General features: G+C 47.7%; 1 protein-coding gene across 1 annotated transcript in view; it reads left to right on the plus strand.

Moving 5' to 3' along the window:
* CDAN1 (codanin 1) overlaps window positions 1-18788 on the plus strand; it is a 137160-nt gene that overhangs the window by 17436 nt on the left and 100936 nt on the right. The window contains exons 3-8 of the mRNA XM_040411692.1: window positions 6375-6584; window positions 7290-7471; window positions 7658-7771; window positions 8298-8376; window positions 11533-11653; window positions 12276-12385. Coding sequence (XP_040267626.1) covers window positions 6375-6584; window positions 7290-7471; window positions 7658-7771; window positions 8298-8376; window positions 11533-11653; window positions 12276-12385 — 816 coding nt within the window. The remainder of the gene's footprint in view (window positions 1-6374; window positions 6585-7289; window positions 7472-7657; window positions 7772-8297; window positions 8377-11532; window positions 11654-12275; window positions 12386-18788) is intronic.

Here is an 18788-nt window from a genome sequence, read left to right on the forward strand (position 1 = left end):
CCTCTCCAGCTTCGCCAGGACCTTTCCTGGTGGCTTCTTCCTCGGACGGTGTCCCTGGGCCGTTCCTTTCTTCCCCCCAGTTGGCGGGTGGTCACGACGGACGCCAGCCTCTCGGGTTGGGGAGCTGTCCTCGACTCTCTCACAGTCCAGGGTCTTTGGTCTGCTCAGGAGTCCTCCCTGCAGATAAATGTACTCGAGCTCAGGGCAATTTTCCTGGCACTGTCTCACTGGACCCCACGTCTTCGCGGTCTCCCGGTCCGGGTTCAAACAGACAATTCCACCGCCGTGGCTTATCTGAACCACCAAGGGGGCACCAGGAGCGTGATGGCCTTGCAGGAAGCCTCCCATATCCTGCGCTGGGCGGAAAACCACGTTCCCGTCCTCTCCGCGGTGCACATTCCCGGGGTTGACAATTGGGCGGCAGACTTCCTCAGCCGTCAGCTAGTCGACCCGGGCGAATGGTCTCTTCACCCAGAGGTGTTCCTCCAACTTTGTCACCGATGGGGAACTCCGGACGTGGATCTTTTCGCGTCACGTCTCAACCACAGGATTCCGCGCTATGTCGCGCGGTCCAGAGACCCTCAGGCTTTCGCGGTAGACGCCCTAGTTCTGCCTTGGTCTCAGTTCAACCTCCTGTACCTGTTCCCCCCCCATTCCCCTCCTGCCCCGAGTGCTCAAGCGTCTCAAGGCAGCCCGGGTTTCGGCAATCCTGGTGGCTCCGGATTGGCCCCGCAGGGCGTGGTACGCAGATCTAGTGTTTCTGCTCGCCGACGCTCCGTGGCGACTTCCTCTGCGCCACGATCTCCTTTCTCAGGGTCCTCTGTACCACCCGAATTTACTTCAGCTTCGTTTGACGGCATGGCCGTTGAGACCGCGGTCTTGAAGTCCCGTGGCCTCTCTGATTCTGTCATTCAGACGATGCTTCACGCTCGCAAACCCCAGTCAGCCCGTATTTACTACCGGACCTGGAGAGCGTATTTTGCCTGGTGCGAGTCTGGGCGCTTCCGCCCTCTTCATTTCTCCGTCCCTAACGTTCTGGCCTTCCTTCAGGCCGGTTTTGAGAAGGGTCTTCGCCTGGCTTCTCTCAGAGGACAGATTTCGGCCCTCTCAGTCCTTTTCCAACGTCCTGTGGCCTCGCGGGCTCAGGTTAGGACTTTCCTACAGGGTGTCGCTCGCCGAGCCCCCCCCTTTCGCTTTCCAGTGGAGCCGTGGGACCTGAATCTCGTCCTTGGCGCCCTTCAGTCTTCTCCCTTCGAGCCTTTGGCAGAGATATCTCTGTCGTTTGTCTCGTTCAAGGTGGCCTTCTTAGTGGCAGTCACCTCCATCCGCCGGGTTTCCGAACTGGCGGCGCTTTCTTGCCGTTCGCCTTTCCTGGTTTTCCATCAGGACAAGGTGGTGTTGCGTCCCGTTCCCTCTTTTCTTCCAAAGGTGGTCTCCTCGTTTCATATCAATGAAGAGATCGTCCTTCCCTCTTTCTGCCCTAATCCTTCTCACCCTAGGGAGAAATCCCTCCATTGCCTTGACGTTGTTCGGGCCCTTCGCCTGTACCTTCGCCTCACGGAACTTTTCCGTCGTTCGGATTCCCTTTTCGTGGTCCCGGCGGGTCCTCGTAGGGGTTTGCCTGCCTCCAAGGCCACCATCTCTCGCTGGGTTCGGTCGGCTGTCAAGGAGGCCTATATCGCAAAGGGCCGTGCTCCCCCTTCCAGGTTGACCGCTCATTCGACTAGGGCAGTTGGGGCTTCCTGGGCGGTGCGTCATCAGGCATCTGCTTCCCAGGTCTGCCGGGCCGCCACCTGGGCGTCAGTTCACACTTTCTCTAAGTTTTATCACATTCATTCCCTGGCTTCCGCTGACGCTAGCCTGGGGCGCAAGGTTCTGCAAGCAGCTGTGCTTTAGATTGGCGACATGGCGTTCTTCTTCCCTCCCTCAGGGACTGCTTTGGGACGTCCCATGGTGCTGTGTCCCCCAATGCCATGCACGAGAAAAATGGATTTTTTGTACTCACAGTAAAATCCTTTTCTCGTAGTAGGCATTGGGGGACACAGATCCCTCCCATTTTCTTACTGAGTTTCTTCTTGTTGTGGTCCCGGCGATTTGTGGTCGTTGGGTTTCCCCAGTTGAAGACTTGTTGGCGTTCAGTTTTCTGTTTGTTCAGGTGTATGGCGTTCCTACTGCTTTTGTACCGACTGGTGTATCTCGGCTCTTGCAGAGGGGTATAGCCCACCTGGGCGGAGCCAACACTTTTTTGTTTCTAGTGTCAGCCTCCTAGTGGCAGCTGGGCATATACCCATGGTGCTGTGTCCCCATGGTGCTGTGTCCCCCAATGCCTACTACGAGAAAAGGATTTTACGGTGAGTACAAAAAATCCATTTTTTTTTCTCGTTCAAAATTCCACTTTTTTTTATTTATTTTTTTACAGGATCCTGTTTTTTGTTTTCTCTCTGAAGAACGGAAAGCTAAACGGTAATGTGAATGCTCCCTTACCAAGCACAGTGCCGTCCATTGTATAGCAGCTATGCTTGATATTGCAGCTCGGGCACATTTACTTGAATGGGACTGAGCTGCACCTAGGCCATGTGACCGATGGATGTGATGTAACCAGCCCAGGAAGAGGCGGCAGCACCCACCGTAGCACCACATGCTGTTTAAACAGCTGATCAGTAATGGGTGTTGGGAGTCTGACCCCTACCGATTAATTATTGATGGCCTATCCTGAGGGCAGGCCATCAATATATAAGTCCCGGACAACCCCTTTAAAATAAGTAATCACAGGCACCATGTATATCAATAATTTATGTTGCACATGCAGTTGTAATTAATGCTTGTGACATGTATGAAAATGCTGAAGGGACCTATACATGGTTGGTGCTACTTTCGGATTTTGTACAAGTCTTCATTCGATTTAGACTCCCCACCCTATATATGTTGGAGGGAAATGCAACCGACTTTGTTGAATTTCTCCTGCCTCCTAGGACTCTCTGTACACACCATAATGCAGGCCAGAGCAGGAGACATATACTTAGTACAAAGGAATCCTATACCATCCAGCAAGCTTTGGGAAATGCTTTTCTTATCTCCCAAGATGGAATCGAATCCCATTCTTGGCTTTAACCTCTTTAGGACAAATGACGTACCGGTACGTCATGTGTATTTCCGAACAAGGTGCCTGCTCAAATCGTTGAGCAGTAATCTTGGCTAAATGCTCGGGGTGGTCCTGTGACCCCCCCGTGTCTGCGATCGCCGCAAACCGCAGGTCAATTCAGACCTGCGGTTTGCGGCTTTTCAATGGTGCGGCGGGCGCAGGTGCCATCGGGACCCGATGGCATGGAAGGCTGCGCGATGCCTTCCGGTGACGAGCCTGTGAGATCCAGCCCCCCTGGATCTTACAGGCCGGACACACAGTATTACTCATACAGCCAATGCATTCCAATACAGAAGTATAACGTATTGGGAACACAGATCGCGCTGCTGTCAGCGCTCTGTGTTCCCTCAGCAGCACAGGGGAGAAGGAAGCAGTGTCCCCCTCTTGTGCTGCTGCTGCAGCCAGTGAGAGGAAGGAGGACAAGAGAAGGGGAGGGGCTGTGGCCACTGCGCCACCAATGAAGAGAAATCTCTCATTAATATACAGGAGGCGGGAGCTGGCTGCAGAATCACATAGCCGGCTCCCGACCTCCTATGAGCAATAGCTGCGATCTGCGGTAGTTAACCCCTCAGGTGCCGCGGATCGCAGCTACCGCTCATAGAGGTCGAGAGCCGGCTATGTGATTCTGCAACCAGCTTCCGCCTCCTGTATATAATTGAGAGATTTCTCTTCATTGGTGGCGCAGTGCCCCCCCCCCCCCCCCCCCCCCCCAAGCCCTCCAGTATTAATCATTGGTGGCGCAGTAAGCCCCCCCACCCCCACCCCAGTATTAAAAACATTGGTGGCGCAGTGCGCCCCCCCACCCAAGCCCCCCCCCCCCAGTATTAATCATTGGTGGCAGTGGCCACAGGATCCCCTCTCCCCTCGGTTACCATGGCAGCCAGGACGCTATTGAAGCCCTGGCTGCCATGGTAAGCTCCATGCTGCTGTGTGCACAAAGCACAGAGCAGCAGGGACAGTGTGAGCTCCTATTCGCCCTGATAGAGATCTATCAGGGTGAATAGGACAAGGGTTCTAGTCCCTAAGGGGGCTAAAAGTTAGTAACAAAAAAAACAAACCCCAAAATATTAAGTATAAATGAAAGAAAGATTAAAAAAAAAAAATACACGTTAACAATAAACATATTAATTTTCATCAGATTTGTGTAGGAATTTTTTATTTTTTTCAAAAATGAAAATTACCAGAATATCGGTATAAATTATCGGCTATCGGCCTGAAAGTTCACAAATTATCGGTATCGGCCGTAAAAAATCTATATCGGTCGATCCCTAATATAGAGCAACCAAAAATCATATGTACCCTAAACTAGTACCAAGAAAACTGTCACCCTATCCCGTAGTTTCTAAAATGGGGTCACTTTTTTGGAGTTTCTACTCTAGGGGTGCATCAGGGGGGCTTCAAATGGGACATGGTGTCAAAAAAAACAGTCCAGCAAAATCTGCCTTCCAAAAACCATATGGCATTCCTTTCCTTCTGCGCCCTGCCGTGTGCCCGTACAGCAGTTTATGACCACATATGGGGTGTTTCTGTAAACTACAGAATCAGGGCCATAAATATTGAGTTTTGTTTGGCTGTTAACCCTTGCTTTGTAACCGGAAAAAAATTATTAAAATGGAAAAGCTGCCAAAAAAGTGAAATTTTTTAATTGTATCTCTATTTTCCATTAATTCTTGTGGAACACCTAAAGGGTTAACAAAGTTTGTAAAATCAGTTTTGAATACTTTGAGGGGTGTAGTTTCTGGAATGGGGTAATTTTTTGGTGGTTTCTATTATGTAAGCCTCGCAAAGTGACTTCAGACCTGAACTGGTCCTTGAAAAGTGGGTTTTTGAAAAGTTTCAAGATTTGCTTCTAAACTTCTAAGCCTTGTAACATTCCCAAAAAATAAAATGTCATTCCCAAAATGATCCAAACATGAAGTAGACATATGGGGAATGTAAAGTAATAACTATTTTTGTAGGTATTACTATGTATTATAGAAGTAGAGAAATTGAAACTTGGAAATTTGCTATTTTTTTTTTTTACCAATTTTTGGTAAATTTTGTATTTTTTTTTTTTTATAAATTTTAATTTTTTTTACTTCATTTTACCAGTTTCATGAAGTACAATATGTGACGAAAAAACAATCTCAGAATGGCCTGGATAAGTCAAAGCGTTTTAAGGTTATCAGCACTTAAAGTGACACTGGTCAGATTTGCAAAAAATGGCCTGGTCCTTAAGGTGAAAATGAGCCCGGTCCCTAAGGGGTTAAAGGGGTTGTACAGCCATTAATACTGATGACTTATCCTCCTGGATAGGTTATCAATATCTGATCGGCAGGGGTCCAACACCCGGGACCCCTGCTCATCAGCTATTTGTCAAGGAGGTGTCCGTGTGCATGAGCCCCTATGCAGATTGTATGGCAGAAATGTCATATTCTGGGAGTTAGAGGTAGAATTTTTTTTGCAAATGAAATTACATTGTGATATAACAGCTTTTCATTTGCATAATATTACATGCAATTTTCATATAACCCGATAGGGAAAATATCCTTCATGCAATTATCACTAGATTGTTGTATATTAGCCCTCATTTAATCCCATAGGAATACATTACATGCAGTTTTGCACAGCAATAGGAAGAGTAAGGGTATGTCCACAACAGACTTTGACTGTGTCAAAATCTGCTGTGTATCCATCAGCAGAAACCGTTGTGGTTTCTGCCTTGGCTTTCCATTTTGAATGCTGTTTTCCCGCTCCCGAAGCTGCTTTCCAACATGTCCGTGTGGTAACCGCCCTGAGAATGGACATGTACATCCTTAGCGCGGTCTGGAAGACTGAACGTGAAAAATCCTCGGCCATATGACGTGCTGCATCTTCCTTTTCGTGGCATTTTTAATGGAAATTATTTTAGGCATTTATGGCCACACAGTACCCTTAGTTGTCTTTGTATGCGATACTGTCTCTGTGCATCGTAGAGTTTATATTAATATGTGGGCACATTACTAAACTATTTGTCCCCCATGTAATTTCTATTATCTTTACCTATTTTAAAGCCATTCTGCTTACGTCATCTACTGTTCCCCATGTAGATGTGTAATATACAGGGAAAGTAACTATGGGGAAAGAGGTTATTATTGTTACCGTGTTTCCTCTGAATGCTTGTTGAAACTTTCACATTGACCCTCATTTATGGGACTTATTTGGGTTTTAGTTTGAGTTCTGAATTAACGTTGAAACTTTCTGCTTTGCTCAGCAAATCAAAACCATCACGAAGGATCAATCCTACTCCGATCAACGATGCACATTCCAAGTCCAGGCTGTGTTTTACCTCCACTCCAATGGGTCCATCCAGTATGAGGCACAGTCGAACAGGAATGGATGTGTTTACCAGTGTACAGGAAGGTGCCTGCACCCCTTCCATGGGAAGTTTACACGAGGAGAGGGAGATACTGCGCAAAGAAAGGTATTGTCATTTTAACATAAAGCATAAAAGATTTGCTTGAACTAAGAAACTATTTCAGTTGGAAAATACTTTTTAACTTGATGTTTTTTTTTTCTTAAAGTGATTGGCCAGTTTCAGGTTACTTTATGTAAGAGGAATATATGGCACTTGCTAATGTAACCTTTATTGATTTTCTGCGCCATTTTCTGTATTTCATGAGGTATGCCACTTGTTTGGCCAAGTCTTTTGTGCGGTCCACATGGAGGTTATGCTGCTGATGGAGGGTCATGTGACCAGGCAAATCACTTAGCCTTAACTGGCTGTGTGCCCCCCCACATCACTGCGAGGACCCATTGACTTCCGTGTGTTTCCGAGTCCTTGCGGCTACACCTCAGAATATGCAACATGTGCTATCTTTGGCAGGAACATGCAATACAGGGTGCACACGAAACGTCCGCAAAAGAGACGTCGTTGTGTGAATGTAAACTTAGAATGGAGGAGGCTGAGTTATGTGTCTGGTGACATGACCCTCCATCAGCGGCCATCTTATGGACTGGACCTCAGAAAATGTGCCTAACAAAGAGATATGGTTTCTGAATTATAGCAAATGGCACAGAAGATCAGCAAAAGCTATGTTAGTAAGTGCCATAGGGTCATTTTACATACATGTTGGCCAACAGTAGCCAGAAATTTGCCAACCAATTTACTTTTCGTACAATTTTATAGGTCCAAACTGCTGCAGCATACTTCGTCCCCAGTTGTGCTAGATCCTGTCACTCCTACCAAACAGAGTTACACCAGAAACGCCAGTGTTTCAGTAGATATCGTGTCGTATACTGACCCTGACAAAGTGTCTTGTAAAAGATATCTGAAGGTCCTGGCTGAGCTTTATTCCTCTTGCATTGCAGGTACTCTTTTTGAATATTTTAACATCTGTATTCCTATCCTATTTCTGTACTTTAACCCTTTCCCGACCGCCCAATGTAAATTTATGTTGGCGGGCGGGAATAAAAAAAAATGGTGCCAACTGGCATATAGTATTAATCATAACCCAGATTCTTTCTTTTATGTATAGCCTGTTTGTTTTTCTTCAGAAAATTTAGTGCCAAATATATTTCTGGAGTTCTTTTTTGTTCTGCAACTGCTAACATCCAGAGGACCATCTGGTACAGATGACTGCGAGCTGGAGATCACGCGATGTATCAAAGGTAAATTACTATGTACTGAATGACCACAGCAGAGTATACACATGATCCTGTATTTTTTACTATATAGATAAATGATACCTTAGTTCTGATATAGTAAGTTTTGCCTCGTTGTCAGTGAGTCAGTAATATGTCTGATCCAATCCTTCATAATAGAAGTCTTTTACGTTATACACCATTACATGTTAGATTATTATATATTTATTTTGTCTGTTTCGGACACCTACATTTATTTTTACTAAGTACTGGGAAAAGTACTGCCGAGCTGCAGTTTTTTATTGTTCAGACCGCACCATTTCACCTGTGTCTTGTGAGAGCTTTTTAACTCGAGACTGAATTGGCACTGACTTTTTGGTATGGAAGGACTGAAACCATACCTGATCAGATATTTGTAAAAATAAGTTTGGATGTTGATTCTCTTTATAGCGCTCTCATATCCTATATATTTCAGTGTCTGGTTACGTCATTCCTTCCTCTTCTCCTTTCTATGTGTGCATAACTTAAAAATATGTTCTCCCCTTTATTCCAGATGCTGTGGAACAGAAACTCTTTCAGAGTGTGCACAATTGTGTCTGGTTTGCAGTTCTGGTCCTCGATTTTCAGTTTACGTAAGTGATATATGTTAGTAACTAAATACCTTCTTAGGGATACTTTTTTCATTGGTTTACAGTTTTTAGAAAGCTCTGTTCACACTTTTACACTGGTGGTTTTGCCACTATGAAGGGGTTTTTGTTGTTTTGATGGCAAGGCCTTGACATGGAAGACTTTAACCCTGGCAAAGACCTTGTGAGACCAATGATAAGATGATGGGCCTGTCGGAGTTTGACTGTCCTTAAAATGGGATTTGGCATATCCATTATTCCTACATTATTGCCTTACACAGGCAATGTTTATGTCGAAAAATGGTCACCATTGAGGAAACCAACCATTACAGTGTATGTTGTGCTTTATACCAAGGAGTAGTCATTCTTTATCACCTTACTGCTGCTTGTGACATCAGTGATTAGCAGATTTTGTAAGTTGAAGAGAAGCTCTTGCTCTAGAGAATTATTAAATTTGACCTTGTACATTCAGTGACAAAAAAATAAAGCACCAAGAAGTTGTTGTTGGAATGTACTGATGATATATGGAAGTGATTACAATATTAGAGCAAAAAGATAAGTTTATTGGGGAAAACTGTACAATAGAAAGGAGGCTCTAGTACCCTGTTAGGCCACCTCTAGCCTGGATACAAGATGAGATATGGTGGGGCATGGAGGCATACAGGTTCCGTATGGTATCCATTTACCCACAGATGCTACAGCTGGTCCTGTAGATCCTGCACATTTGTAGGTTATTGAAACTGGTCCCATAAATGCTTGATTGGTGATTAAATCTGCAGACCGGGCAACCAAGGAAGTGTTGTTATCTTGCAGAGCCATTCCTGAGAAACCTTTGCTGTGTGTGGGTGAGCAGGATGTCCCTCGTATCACTACTAGGGGTGACCGACTGTTGTATGTGATCACACCAGGGGCAGTTTGTCTCTCTACAGCAGAGACAGGATTAAAGCACTCACCATGAGACCTACTCCATACTCGAACCCAACAGTCGTCTGATTCCAAACAGAACCTGGATTGGTCGCTATACCAGGCATGCTCAACCTGCGGCCCTCCAGCTGTTGTAAAGCTACAACTCCCACTATTCCCTGCTGCAGGCTGTTCGGGCATGCTGGGAATTGTAGTTTTGCTACAGCTGGAGGGCCGCAGGTTAAGCATGCCTGCTATAGACGATACAGTAGTAGTCCACGTTTTTCATTCACGTCACTGCTGTAAACAAAGGTGTCGGTCGCTGGCTGTCAATGTCAGGACAACACCAAAGCACCTGGAAACAGTCCGAGCAGACACAGGGATGTGTACAGCTGTGTCTGGATGGTGGACAACTAAATTGTGGTAACTGTTTGTGCTTGTTGGCAGATCAGTCGATCCTCTCTACTGGTGGTCTGTTTGGGAAGATCAGAGCCTGTTTGCAATGTGTGCGTGCCTTCATGTAGCTACTGCTCCTTTCAGCTCTGAATGGCCCAGATGGTGGGCAATTTATCAAAACGCCAATCCTGCTTCTCTCACTCCAATGATGTGCCCCCTCTCAAAGTCTGTCAACTGTGCAAAATGTCTTTGAATGCGTCATAGGGGAATGTCTAGCAGTCGTCAATCTCTCATCAGGAAGTGCACTACCCAAAAGTAGCCTTTGAGAGCCTTTTTATAGGGCACTTTTATCCTCTCTTGTGGCAAGACCCAGTCTAATCGGACCACACCAGTAATCATTTACATACCTGCCTGAGACACAACTGCTTGACACGTTTGCAGCTGACATTTCTATCTGGGTACGTTGGGGGTCATTTATCCAACTGGTGTAAAGTAGAACTTGCTTAGTTGGTATAGCAACCTATCAGATTCCACCTTTCATTTTGGACAGCTCTTTTGGGAAGTGAAAGGTGGAATCTGATTGGTTGCCATGAGAAACTAAGTCAGTTCTACTCCCGTAGTTTTTTTTGTTTGTTTGTTTTTTGTCAGCGAGTGAATTACATGTACTCCCTTTGGGTACCATGTGAAATGCAGCCTTTACTGATCACTGATGGTTATCCTGATCAGTTCTGTGGGTAATTACATGATCCCTGCAGCTTTGTTCTAAGAAGGGGTTGTGTCAAAAGTCACAATACTCTCAACACCTTTTCTTTTGTTCTTGCTTGTAAGTAATTTTGGAATTGCTGTAAATTAAAGAGGTTTTCTAGTTTAATATAAATGACCTTTTCTCAAGATAGGTCATTAATATCAGATCAGTGGGATCTGACTCCCGTTACACTTATTGATCAGCTGTTTGAAGGAGCCATGGCGCTCATGCGAGCACTGTGTCCTCTTCATTGTTTACCTGCTTGCCGTCTACAGTTTAGTGGCGTATTACAGGGTAAAAACAGCTTCCTTTCCTTTTCAGATGAATAGAAGAGTAAATTATAATTACCCTGCACCTCTGCTACAAGGGACACGGCGTGCAAGTAAACATTGAAGAGGACACAGTGCTTTTACGAGTGCCTTAGACCCGTCAAACAATTAATCAGTGGAGTTGCCCAGTGCGGGACCCCCACATGAAACTATAACCCCTTTAAATTTCTGTAATATCTAAGGAAAGCTCCAAAGTCAACTTTATTATATATATATATATATATATATATATATATATATAATATTTTTTTTTTATTTTTTATTTTTACGTATATATATTGGAAACTGGGACACGCCTCATTCACACATCAGTGTTTGATCAGTAATTTCCATCAGTGATTTTTGAGCCAAAGCCAGGGGTGGAGGTTACACTGATATATGGAATAAGGGAAAGGTTTGCGCCTGTTCTGTGTTACTGACCTACATCTGGTTTTGGCTCCCAATCACTGATCGAACACTGACTGTGTGAAAAAGGCCTAAGGCAACATGCAGACAAACGCGGTTTGGTTCCGCATCCGAGCCGCATTTTTTGCGGCTCGGGTGCGGACCCATTCATTTCAATTGGGCCTCAAAAGATGCTGACAGCATGTCTGTTTTGCGGACAAGAATAGGCATGGTTACAATGGATCCGCAAAAAAAAAAAAAACGAATGCCATACGGACGTCATCTGTTTTTTTTCTTTTTTTTTTTGTGCGGACTGCAAAACACATACGGTCGTGTGCATCCAGCCCTAGACTGTAGAATGTGAAAGTGTGAAAACATGATTGTAAATGTTGTGTGCATCTGCAGTGTGATTTCGCTCTTGGATAAAAGCACCTTGAAGCTTCTTGCAGAGAATGAACGTATTGGTGCATTTTCTCCTACCTTGCAAGAGAGACTTTTGGAAGCCTACAGGACCAGTACAGGGAAGGTAAATATGTTCTTCACATTTTCAGCAATGTCCATATTCTAATGTGGCTTTTACATAGGATTTGTCCATTAAGGTGGCTAGTGATTTCCGCTGTGTCTCCTATGATAATGCCAATCTACACATCTGAGTTCAAGAAGTGTTTTCATCAGGGCTGTAGGAAATCTCTGTAAGGTTTATAGATCCTTTCTGTAATGCATTTACTAGCTGTCCAGAAGTATGGGCCACAAAATGAGCATTTTTCACCACGCCAGACCCCTGAAGGTGTTTGTCCTGGACCCAACTTGACACCCAGGAAAAGTAAGTGTCCTCTTAGCCAATCAGTGGCTACAGCAGACACCCGCCTCAGCGGGTATTGGCTCAGTGTGCAATTCTAGCCATGTTTTGTATTCTGAGCCAGGACCTGGGGGGTAGAGTGCAGTAAAGACAGGTGAGTGTCCATTTAAGAACCCCCTCTAATATGCTGCCTTGTTGTAAAAACATCAAGCTTTCTGTAAATATTGTTTGAATCATAGTTGCTTGGAGGTCTGACATAAAATGGTGCCTAGTCCCTGCAAACTGATTCCTCTTCCCTAAAAAAAAAATCTCATGATGCTGATGATGTCGTTGTTGTAATTTTTTTTAGGTATCCCTTCTGCTTCCATCAACTTTGCATTCAGTGTCTTTCCAGCCAGAGACTGATAACCGTTCCAATTTTCCAAGTGATAGATCATTCCATATCTTTAAGAAGCAGAGGTAATTTGGTTTTGCACGCACTTTAGCCTCTTAAGGATGCTGCCTAGTTTGCACTCATTGATCTTGTTTTTTGATCCTCATATCCTGAAAGCCATGACTTTTTTCCCCTTCAGTGTAGTTGTATGTATTGATTATTTTTTTATTACATTTTTTATTTTTTTGCAGGAAGAATTGTATTTTATTAATTAAAACCATTTTGTTGTACATATAATGCATTTAACTTTTTATTTTTGGGGCAGTAATTTCCATTCTTATATTTTTAGAATTTATTTTTCACTGTGCGGTATAAATTACTTTGGGGTTTTTACCCCAGTTTTTGTTGCAAAAATGTTGCATAAGCCTCTTTTTGAACGCCTATGCGACAATATTTTGTTGTGCAGGCATTTTTAGACCACATTTGACACATAGGAGTCTCAAGGGTGTGGTGGGGGCCAGGCCAGTGCCTGGACTTCAGCCCTGACAAAATTACCAACATTTATGTAAATGTTTGCACAAAACTACTCCAGGCAGGGGCTGGTCTAGTTTTTCAGCCAGACGCTTGGACTGGTGAAGGTGCACCTAATTTATGATGCCTCATACCTCATCATGAATTAGGCACATCTTCTGCCAGGAAAGCCTGCCGAAAAGGGGAAAGAAGATCGTAAACAGCCGGTATTTGTAAACGACCCCCGTTACTTTTATTTCTCACCCATATTCATTGGGGGACACAGAAACCGTGGGTATAGCTATGTCCTCTAGGAGGCGTTGACACTAGTAAAAGCTGTTAGCTCCTCCCCTGGCAGCTATACACCCTCCAGCCTGGAGAGAGCGCTTCAGTTTTTTCTAGTGTCAATAGGAGGCAAGAAGATTTTTTATTTTAGTTTTTTATTTTAGTTCTCCTACTTTTTCAGGTGGGGAACAGTGGTCGCCTAGCCTCCCTGTTCTCCCGGGGGAGCACGCCAGCATTGGCCCGCCACGCTGCCTCCCCCCCCACAAAATAACAAGGTGGACCAGGGCAGCCTCGCTGCCCTGCGTCCCGCCAGCAGAAGGGTCACCCATCCAAGTCCCTCTTCCAGCGTCCTGCCACTACGGTGCCAGTAGCTGAAGGGGTGACACTGCTGGAGAAGAGGAAGGGTGAAGATGGCGGCAGGACAGATAAGTGATGCTTGCTCCCGGCTCCTGGCCTTCGACCTCCCCCTCCGGTCTCCTATGTGACTCAACCGGCGGGGGGTTAATTCGATAGACATTGCCACTGCAGTAGAAGGTAGCAGCAGAGATTCAGGCTGGGAGGGGGCGGGGCTATCGGACGCTCGGTCCGGGCATGACTGCGGACTTAACGAGAAAGCGGCACAAGCTCCCGCTTACAAGACGGGCGGCGCTCCACAGGGCAGCCTGCAGGCGAAGCGCCGACACAAATCGATGCAGCCAGATGAGCGCGCTGTGATAGTTACAGTTCGGCGCGCGCACGCACCGCCGTGGCGAGGCGGAACGGGAGATCACGGGGCCTTCTCTTCCCGCCACAGCGTTCCGGATACTCCTTCTGGGACTGCGGACTTCGCTCCTGGCTGTGGTAGGAACTGTTGTCTCCTCTCCTCAGGTCCCTGTACCCTCTCCAGCCTTAGGTGTCCTTTCCTGGATTTCCATCATGTCTGACCCCACGGGCACTCATCCTAAGCTGCCAATAGCTGTCCATTATGCCTGTTCCATATGTGAGGCAAAATTCCCTTGTGGGCAACCGGATTCTGTCTGCACTGCTTGTCAGGCCCCCAGGCAGGGGGCCCCCCTTCAGCCCATACTGCTCCCTCCCCCCTTGACATCTGAGCTGCCGGATTGGGCCAGAACCCTCTCTCAGGCGGTGGAAAACCTTGCTACAATCTCCCAATCCCCCCTATCTATAGTGGCTCACTTGGTTGAGAATCCGCCACCAGTGTAGGCTGCACCTCCCTCGGATGCACCCTCCAGGGTTTCTTGTTCGGGTGACCCCCCCCGGTCACTTCCCTCTAGTGGATCTGTCAGCGCACAGCAATCACAAAAGCGTCCTAGAGTAGACCACATTTCTTCCTCTGACGCATCTCCCTCTCCACCCAGTGTATGATCTCACTCAGGTTTTTCTTCTGGGGACGTGCCATCTGAAGGAGAGGTAGAGAATTCTGATTTGGACATGGATATGGAGCAGCCTTCCAAGTTGGCCTCCACTGTAGATAGCATCATTGCTGCCATCCGTGACACCTTCCAGGTGCAGGATGATTCCCAAGACATCTCCCCCCCCCCCCCCCCCCCCCCCACTAACCAGCAGGGGGTATCTTTTTTCCATCCAAAACAGGCCTCGAAGGTGTTTCCCCGCCATAAGGATTTTTCAGCGGTGGTTTCTAAGGCTTGGGATCATCCAGACATGCGTTTTTTCACCCAAAAAAGCTGGATGTTCTATATCCATTCCCAGCGGATTGTGTGTCCACGTGGGCATTCCCTCGTAAGGTCGACCCACCAGTGGCACGTCTTGCCAAAAGTATGGCTATTCCTGTGACCGATAGATCCTCCCTTCAGACCTCGTAAAGACCGTCGGATGGAATCCTTGACGAAGTCCCTCTTTGCTGCTTCAGGCTCAGCCCTTAGGCCCGTGTTTGCCTCTGTGTGGGTGGCAAAGGCACTTTCTTAATGTGGGGAAGCCAGCTGGACCAGGACTTGGTATCGGAGGTAACTGCTCAGGATCTTCGATCCTTGGCACAGCTGATCACCCAGGCAGGGAAGTTCCTCTCTGAAGCATCCTTAGAAGCAGGCGCCCTCATTGCGCGCTCTTCAGCGTTTGCAGTCACCTTACGCCGCGAGCTCTGGCTGAAGGTGTGGGCTGCGGACACTACTTCTAAGCGTTCTCTAACCAGGCTTCCCTTCGCCGGCGCCCGTCTCTTTGGTACCCGGCTGGACGAAATTCTTTCCGAGGCCACCGGAGGAAAGAGCACCTATCTCCCACAACCTAGAGCGAAGCAAGATCCCAGGATCGACGCAAAAAGCCGTCCTTTCGTGCACAGCCATCCTGGCGTCCCAGGCCTTAGGCCGCTCGACCTTCTGCGGCTAAGCAATCCTCAGCCTGAAGGGGCGCCCCGACCTAACAGGGTGGGAGGCCGCCTCCGCCTCTTCCAGGACGTCCGGCAGGCCCGCGTCTCCAACGCTTGGGCACTCGAGATTGTATCCTCAGGATCGAGTTTTCGTCCCTTCCCCCAGACAGGTTCTTTCAATCCTGTCCTCCACAGGCCCCCGAGCGGGCAGCCGCCTTCTCCCAGGCCATTCAGTCCCTCCTGGACCGAGGAGTCATCTCTCCTGTTCCCCCGGCAGAGAGATTCAAAGAGTTCTACTCAAACCTTTTTGTGGTCCCCAAATAGGAGGGCTCTGTGCGCCTAATCCTGGACCTCAAACTGCTGAACAGGTTCCTCCGTCTCCAGCGATTTTGGATGGAGTCCCTTCGTTCCGTAATTGCTTCTCAGAAACGGGGGTAATTCCTTTCGGCCGTGGATATCCCGGATGCATACCTCCATGTCCCCATCGCGTGGAGTCATCAGCGCTTCCTAAGGTTTGCAATTGGAGACTATCATTACCAGTTTGTCGCGCTCTTGTTCACAAAAATTCTGGACCCTCTTCTCGCCCTGCTCCGTTCCAGAGGCATCTTCCTTATGCCTTATCTGGACGACATCCTCATCAAGGCTCCCTCCTTTGCTCAGGCATCGAGCAGCGTACAGTTCACCCTGGAAGCCCTTGCACGTTTCGGGTGGCTGGTCAATCTGCAGAAGTCATCCCTGTCTCCCTCCAAACAACTGGTCTTTCTGGGTATGCTTCTGGACACTGAAGCGGCACAAGTACACCTTCCTCCGGACAAGCGGCTGGCCTTACACCGCTCGGTGAGGGTGCTTCTCGACTGCAGCCTTCCGTCCATTCGCCTCTGCATGAGGACGTTAGGGAAGATGGTCGCCTCTTTCGAGGCGATTCCCTTTGCCCAGTTCCACTTTCGCACGTTCCAGAGAGCGATTCTGTCCTCCTGGGACAAAACGTCAGAGTCTGGACTATCCCATCCGCCTCTCTCTCCTCAAGTGAGGACGTCCCTTTGTTGGTGGCTGTCTGTTCCAGTTCTGGGAAGGTCCTTCCTTCTAATATCCTGGACGGTTGTTACCACCGACGCCAGTCTGCAAGGTTGGGGAGGAGTGTTCCCTCCCAGGACAGTCCAAGGCACATGGTCTCGGTCGGAGTACAAGCTTCCGATCAATGTCCTGGAACTCGGGGAGATTCTTTTATCCCTTCAACACTGGACCCACCTCCTGAAGGTTCGTCCAGTCGGACAACGCCACAGCGGTGGAACACTCAGTTTCAACGTGATGCAGGAATCTGCCAAGATCTTACGGTGGGCGGAGGCCCACGTACCGGCAATTTCAGCAATCTACATCCCGGGTGTGGAGAACTGGACTGCAGACTTCCTCAGCAGGACGACAATAGATCTGTGCGAGTGGTCCCTCCACCCGGAGGTATTCGAGGCGATCTGTCTGCGTTGGGGTCGCCCCGACGTGGACTTGATGGCCTCAAGACTCAATCCGAAGCTTCCCACCTTCCTCTCCTGAGTAAGAGATCCGGAAGCTTGCGGCGTGGACGCCCTGATCTCCCCTTGGCAGGGGTTCTCCCTCCTTTACGTGTCCCCCCTCCCTTCCCCCTCCTAGCCAGGGTTCTACGGAAAATCAGGATGGAGGGCATTCCAACGATCCTCGTCGCCCCGGATTGGCCCCGTCGCGCGTGGTACGCCAACCTCGTTCTCCTTCTAGGAGATGTCCCTTGGTCACTGCCACTCAGAGACTAACTTCTTTCGCAGGGACCGGTTTTCCATCAGCATTTAAGATCTCTTCGTTTGACGGCGTGGCCATTGAAACCGCCATTATAACGCAAAGAGGTTTTTCGGCGGATGTCATCCGCACTATGATTCAGGCCAGGAAGCCTGCATCGTCCAGGATCTTTTACAGGACCTGGAGGTCCTTCCTTGGTTTCTGTGAAAGCCAAAACATTCCTCCACTTCGTTTTCTCTCCCCACGGTCCTGTCCTTTCTTCAATCAGGGTTGGACCTTGGTCTGGCCCTTAGTTCTTTGAAGGGTCAGGTGTCTGCACTTTCCATCCTTTTCCAGCGCCTTCTGGCCCCCCTGCTTTTCAGGGAGTGGAACATACGATTCCTCCGTACCGTCCTCCTTTACCGCCTTGGGATCTGAATTTAGTCCTCTCAGCGCTCCAGGCTTCCCCCTTTGAGCCCTTGCGGGAGATTTCTCTCCGACTCCTGTCCTGGAAGGTAGTTTTCCTTTTAGCTATCACTTCCATCAGATGGGTGTCCGAGTTGGCGTTGCTGTCTTGCAGAGAACCCTTCCTGGTTATTCATAAGGATAAAGCGGTTCTCTGGCCCGTTCCTTCTTTTCTTCTGAAGGTGGTCACTGACTTCCATATCAACGAGGAAATGTCCTTCCCTCACTTTGTCCCTCTCCTTCACACCCTAAGGAAGTTGTCAGAGCTCTGAAGATCTATTTAGTAGCCTCCGGTCCCTTCCGCCTCGCAAGGGATTGGCGGCCTCCAAGGTGGCAATTACACGTTGGATTCGGGCTGCAATTGCGGAGGCTTACCCCGCCTGGGGCAGGGTTCCGACCTTAGGTGTCACGGCTCACTCAACCAGAACGGTTGGCGCATCTTGGGCTCGGAGGAATCGTGCTTCGGCTGCACAGTTGTGTCCTCCTTACACACATTCAAAAATTTTTACCAGGTTCATACTTATGCATCGGTGGACGCTGTCTTGGGCCGCATGGTCTTGCAGGCGGCAGTTTCTTAGATGCCTGCAGGGACGCTTGCTTCCATGGGTTTGCGTTTTTTTTTCTCTCCCTGTGGACTACTTTTAGAAGTCCCACGGTTCCTGTGTCCCCCAATGAATATAGGCGAGAAAATGAGATTTTTGTAAAACTTACCAGTAAAATCTTTTTCTCGCTCTTCATTGGGGGACACAGCACCCACCCAGTATTGTTGTTCGGCCACAGTTTTGGCTGTTGCTGGTTAGAACCTAGTTCGGTTCTTAGCATTGTTGCTGTTACACGTTTTTTCGTTGGTTTACTTGCTTCTACTGCTTCTCACAAACTGAAGCTCTCTCTCCAGGCTGGAGGGGGTATAGCTGCCAGGAGAGGAGCTAACAGCTTTTACTAGTGTCAACACCTCCTAGAGTACATAGCTATACCCACGGTTTCTGTGTCCCCAATGAAGAGTGAGAAAGAGATTTTACTGGTAAGTTATACAAAAATCTGGTTATTTTTTTCTTTGGGATTTTACTTGGATACTTTTTTGAACTTCTCTGATCTCTCTACATTGCAAAGCGTTGCAATACTCCTTAGGCAGGGCCTAAGGGCTGTTTCACATGAGTGGATGC

Source organism: Bufo bufo, chromosome 11, assembly GCF_905171765.1.
Source record: "Bufo bufo chromosome 11, aBufBuf1.1, whole genome shotgun sequence".
Classification (NCBI taxonomy): domain Eukaryota; kingdom Metazoa; phylum Chordata; class Amphibia; order Anura; family Bufonidae; genus Bufo; species Bufo bufo.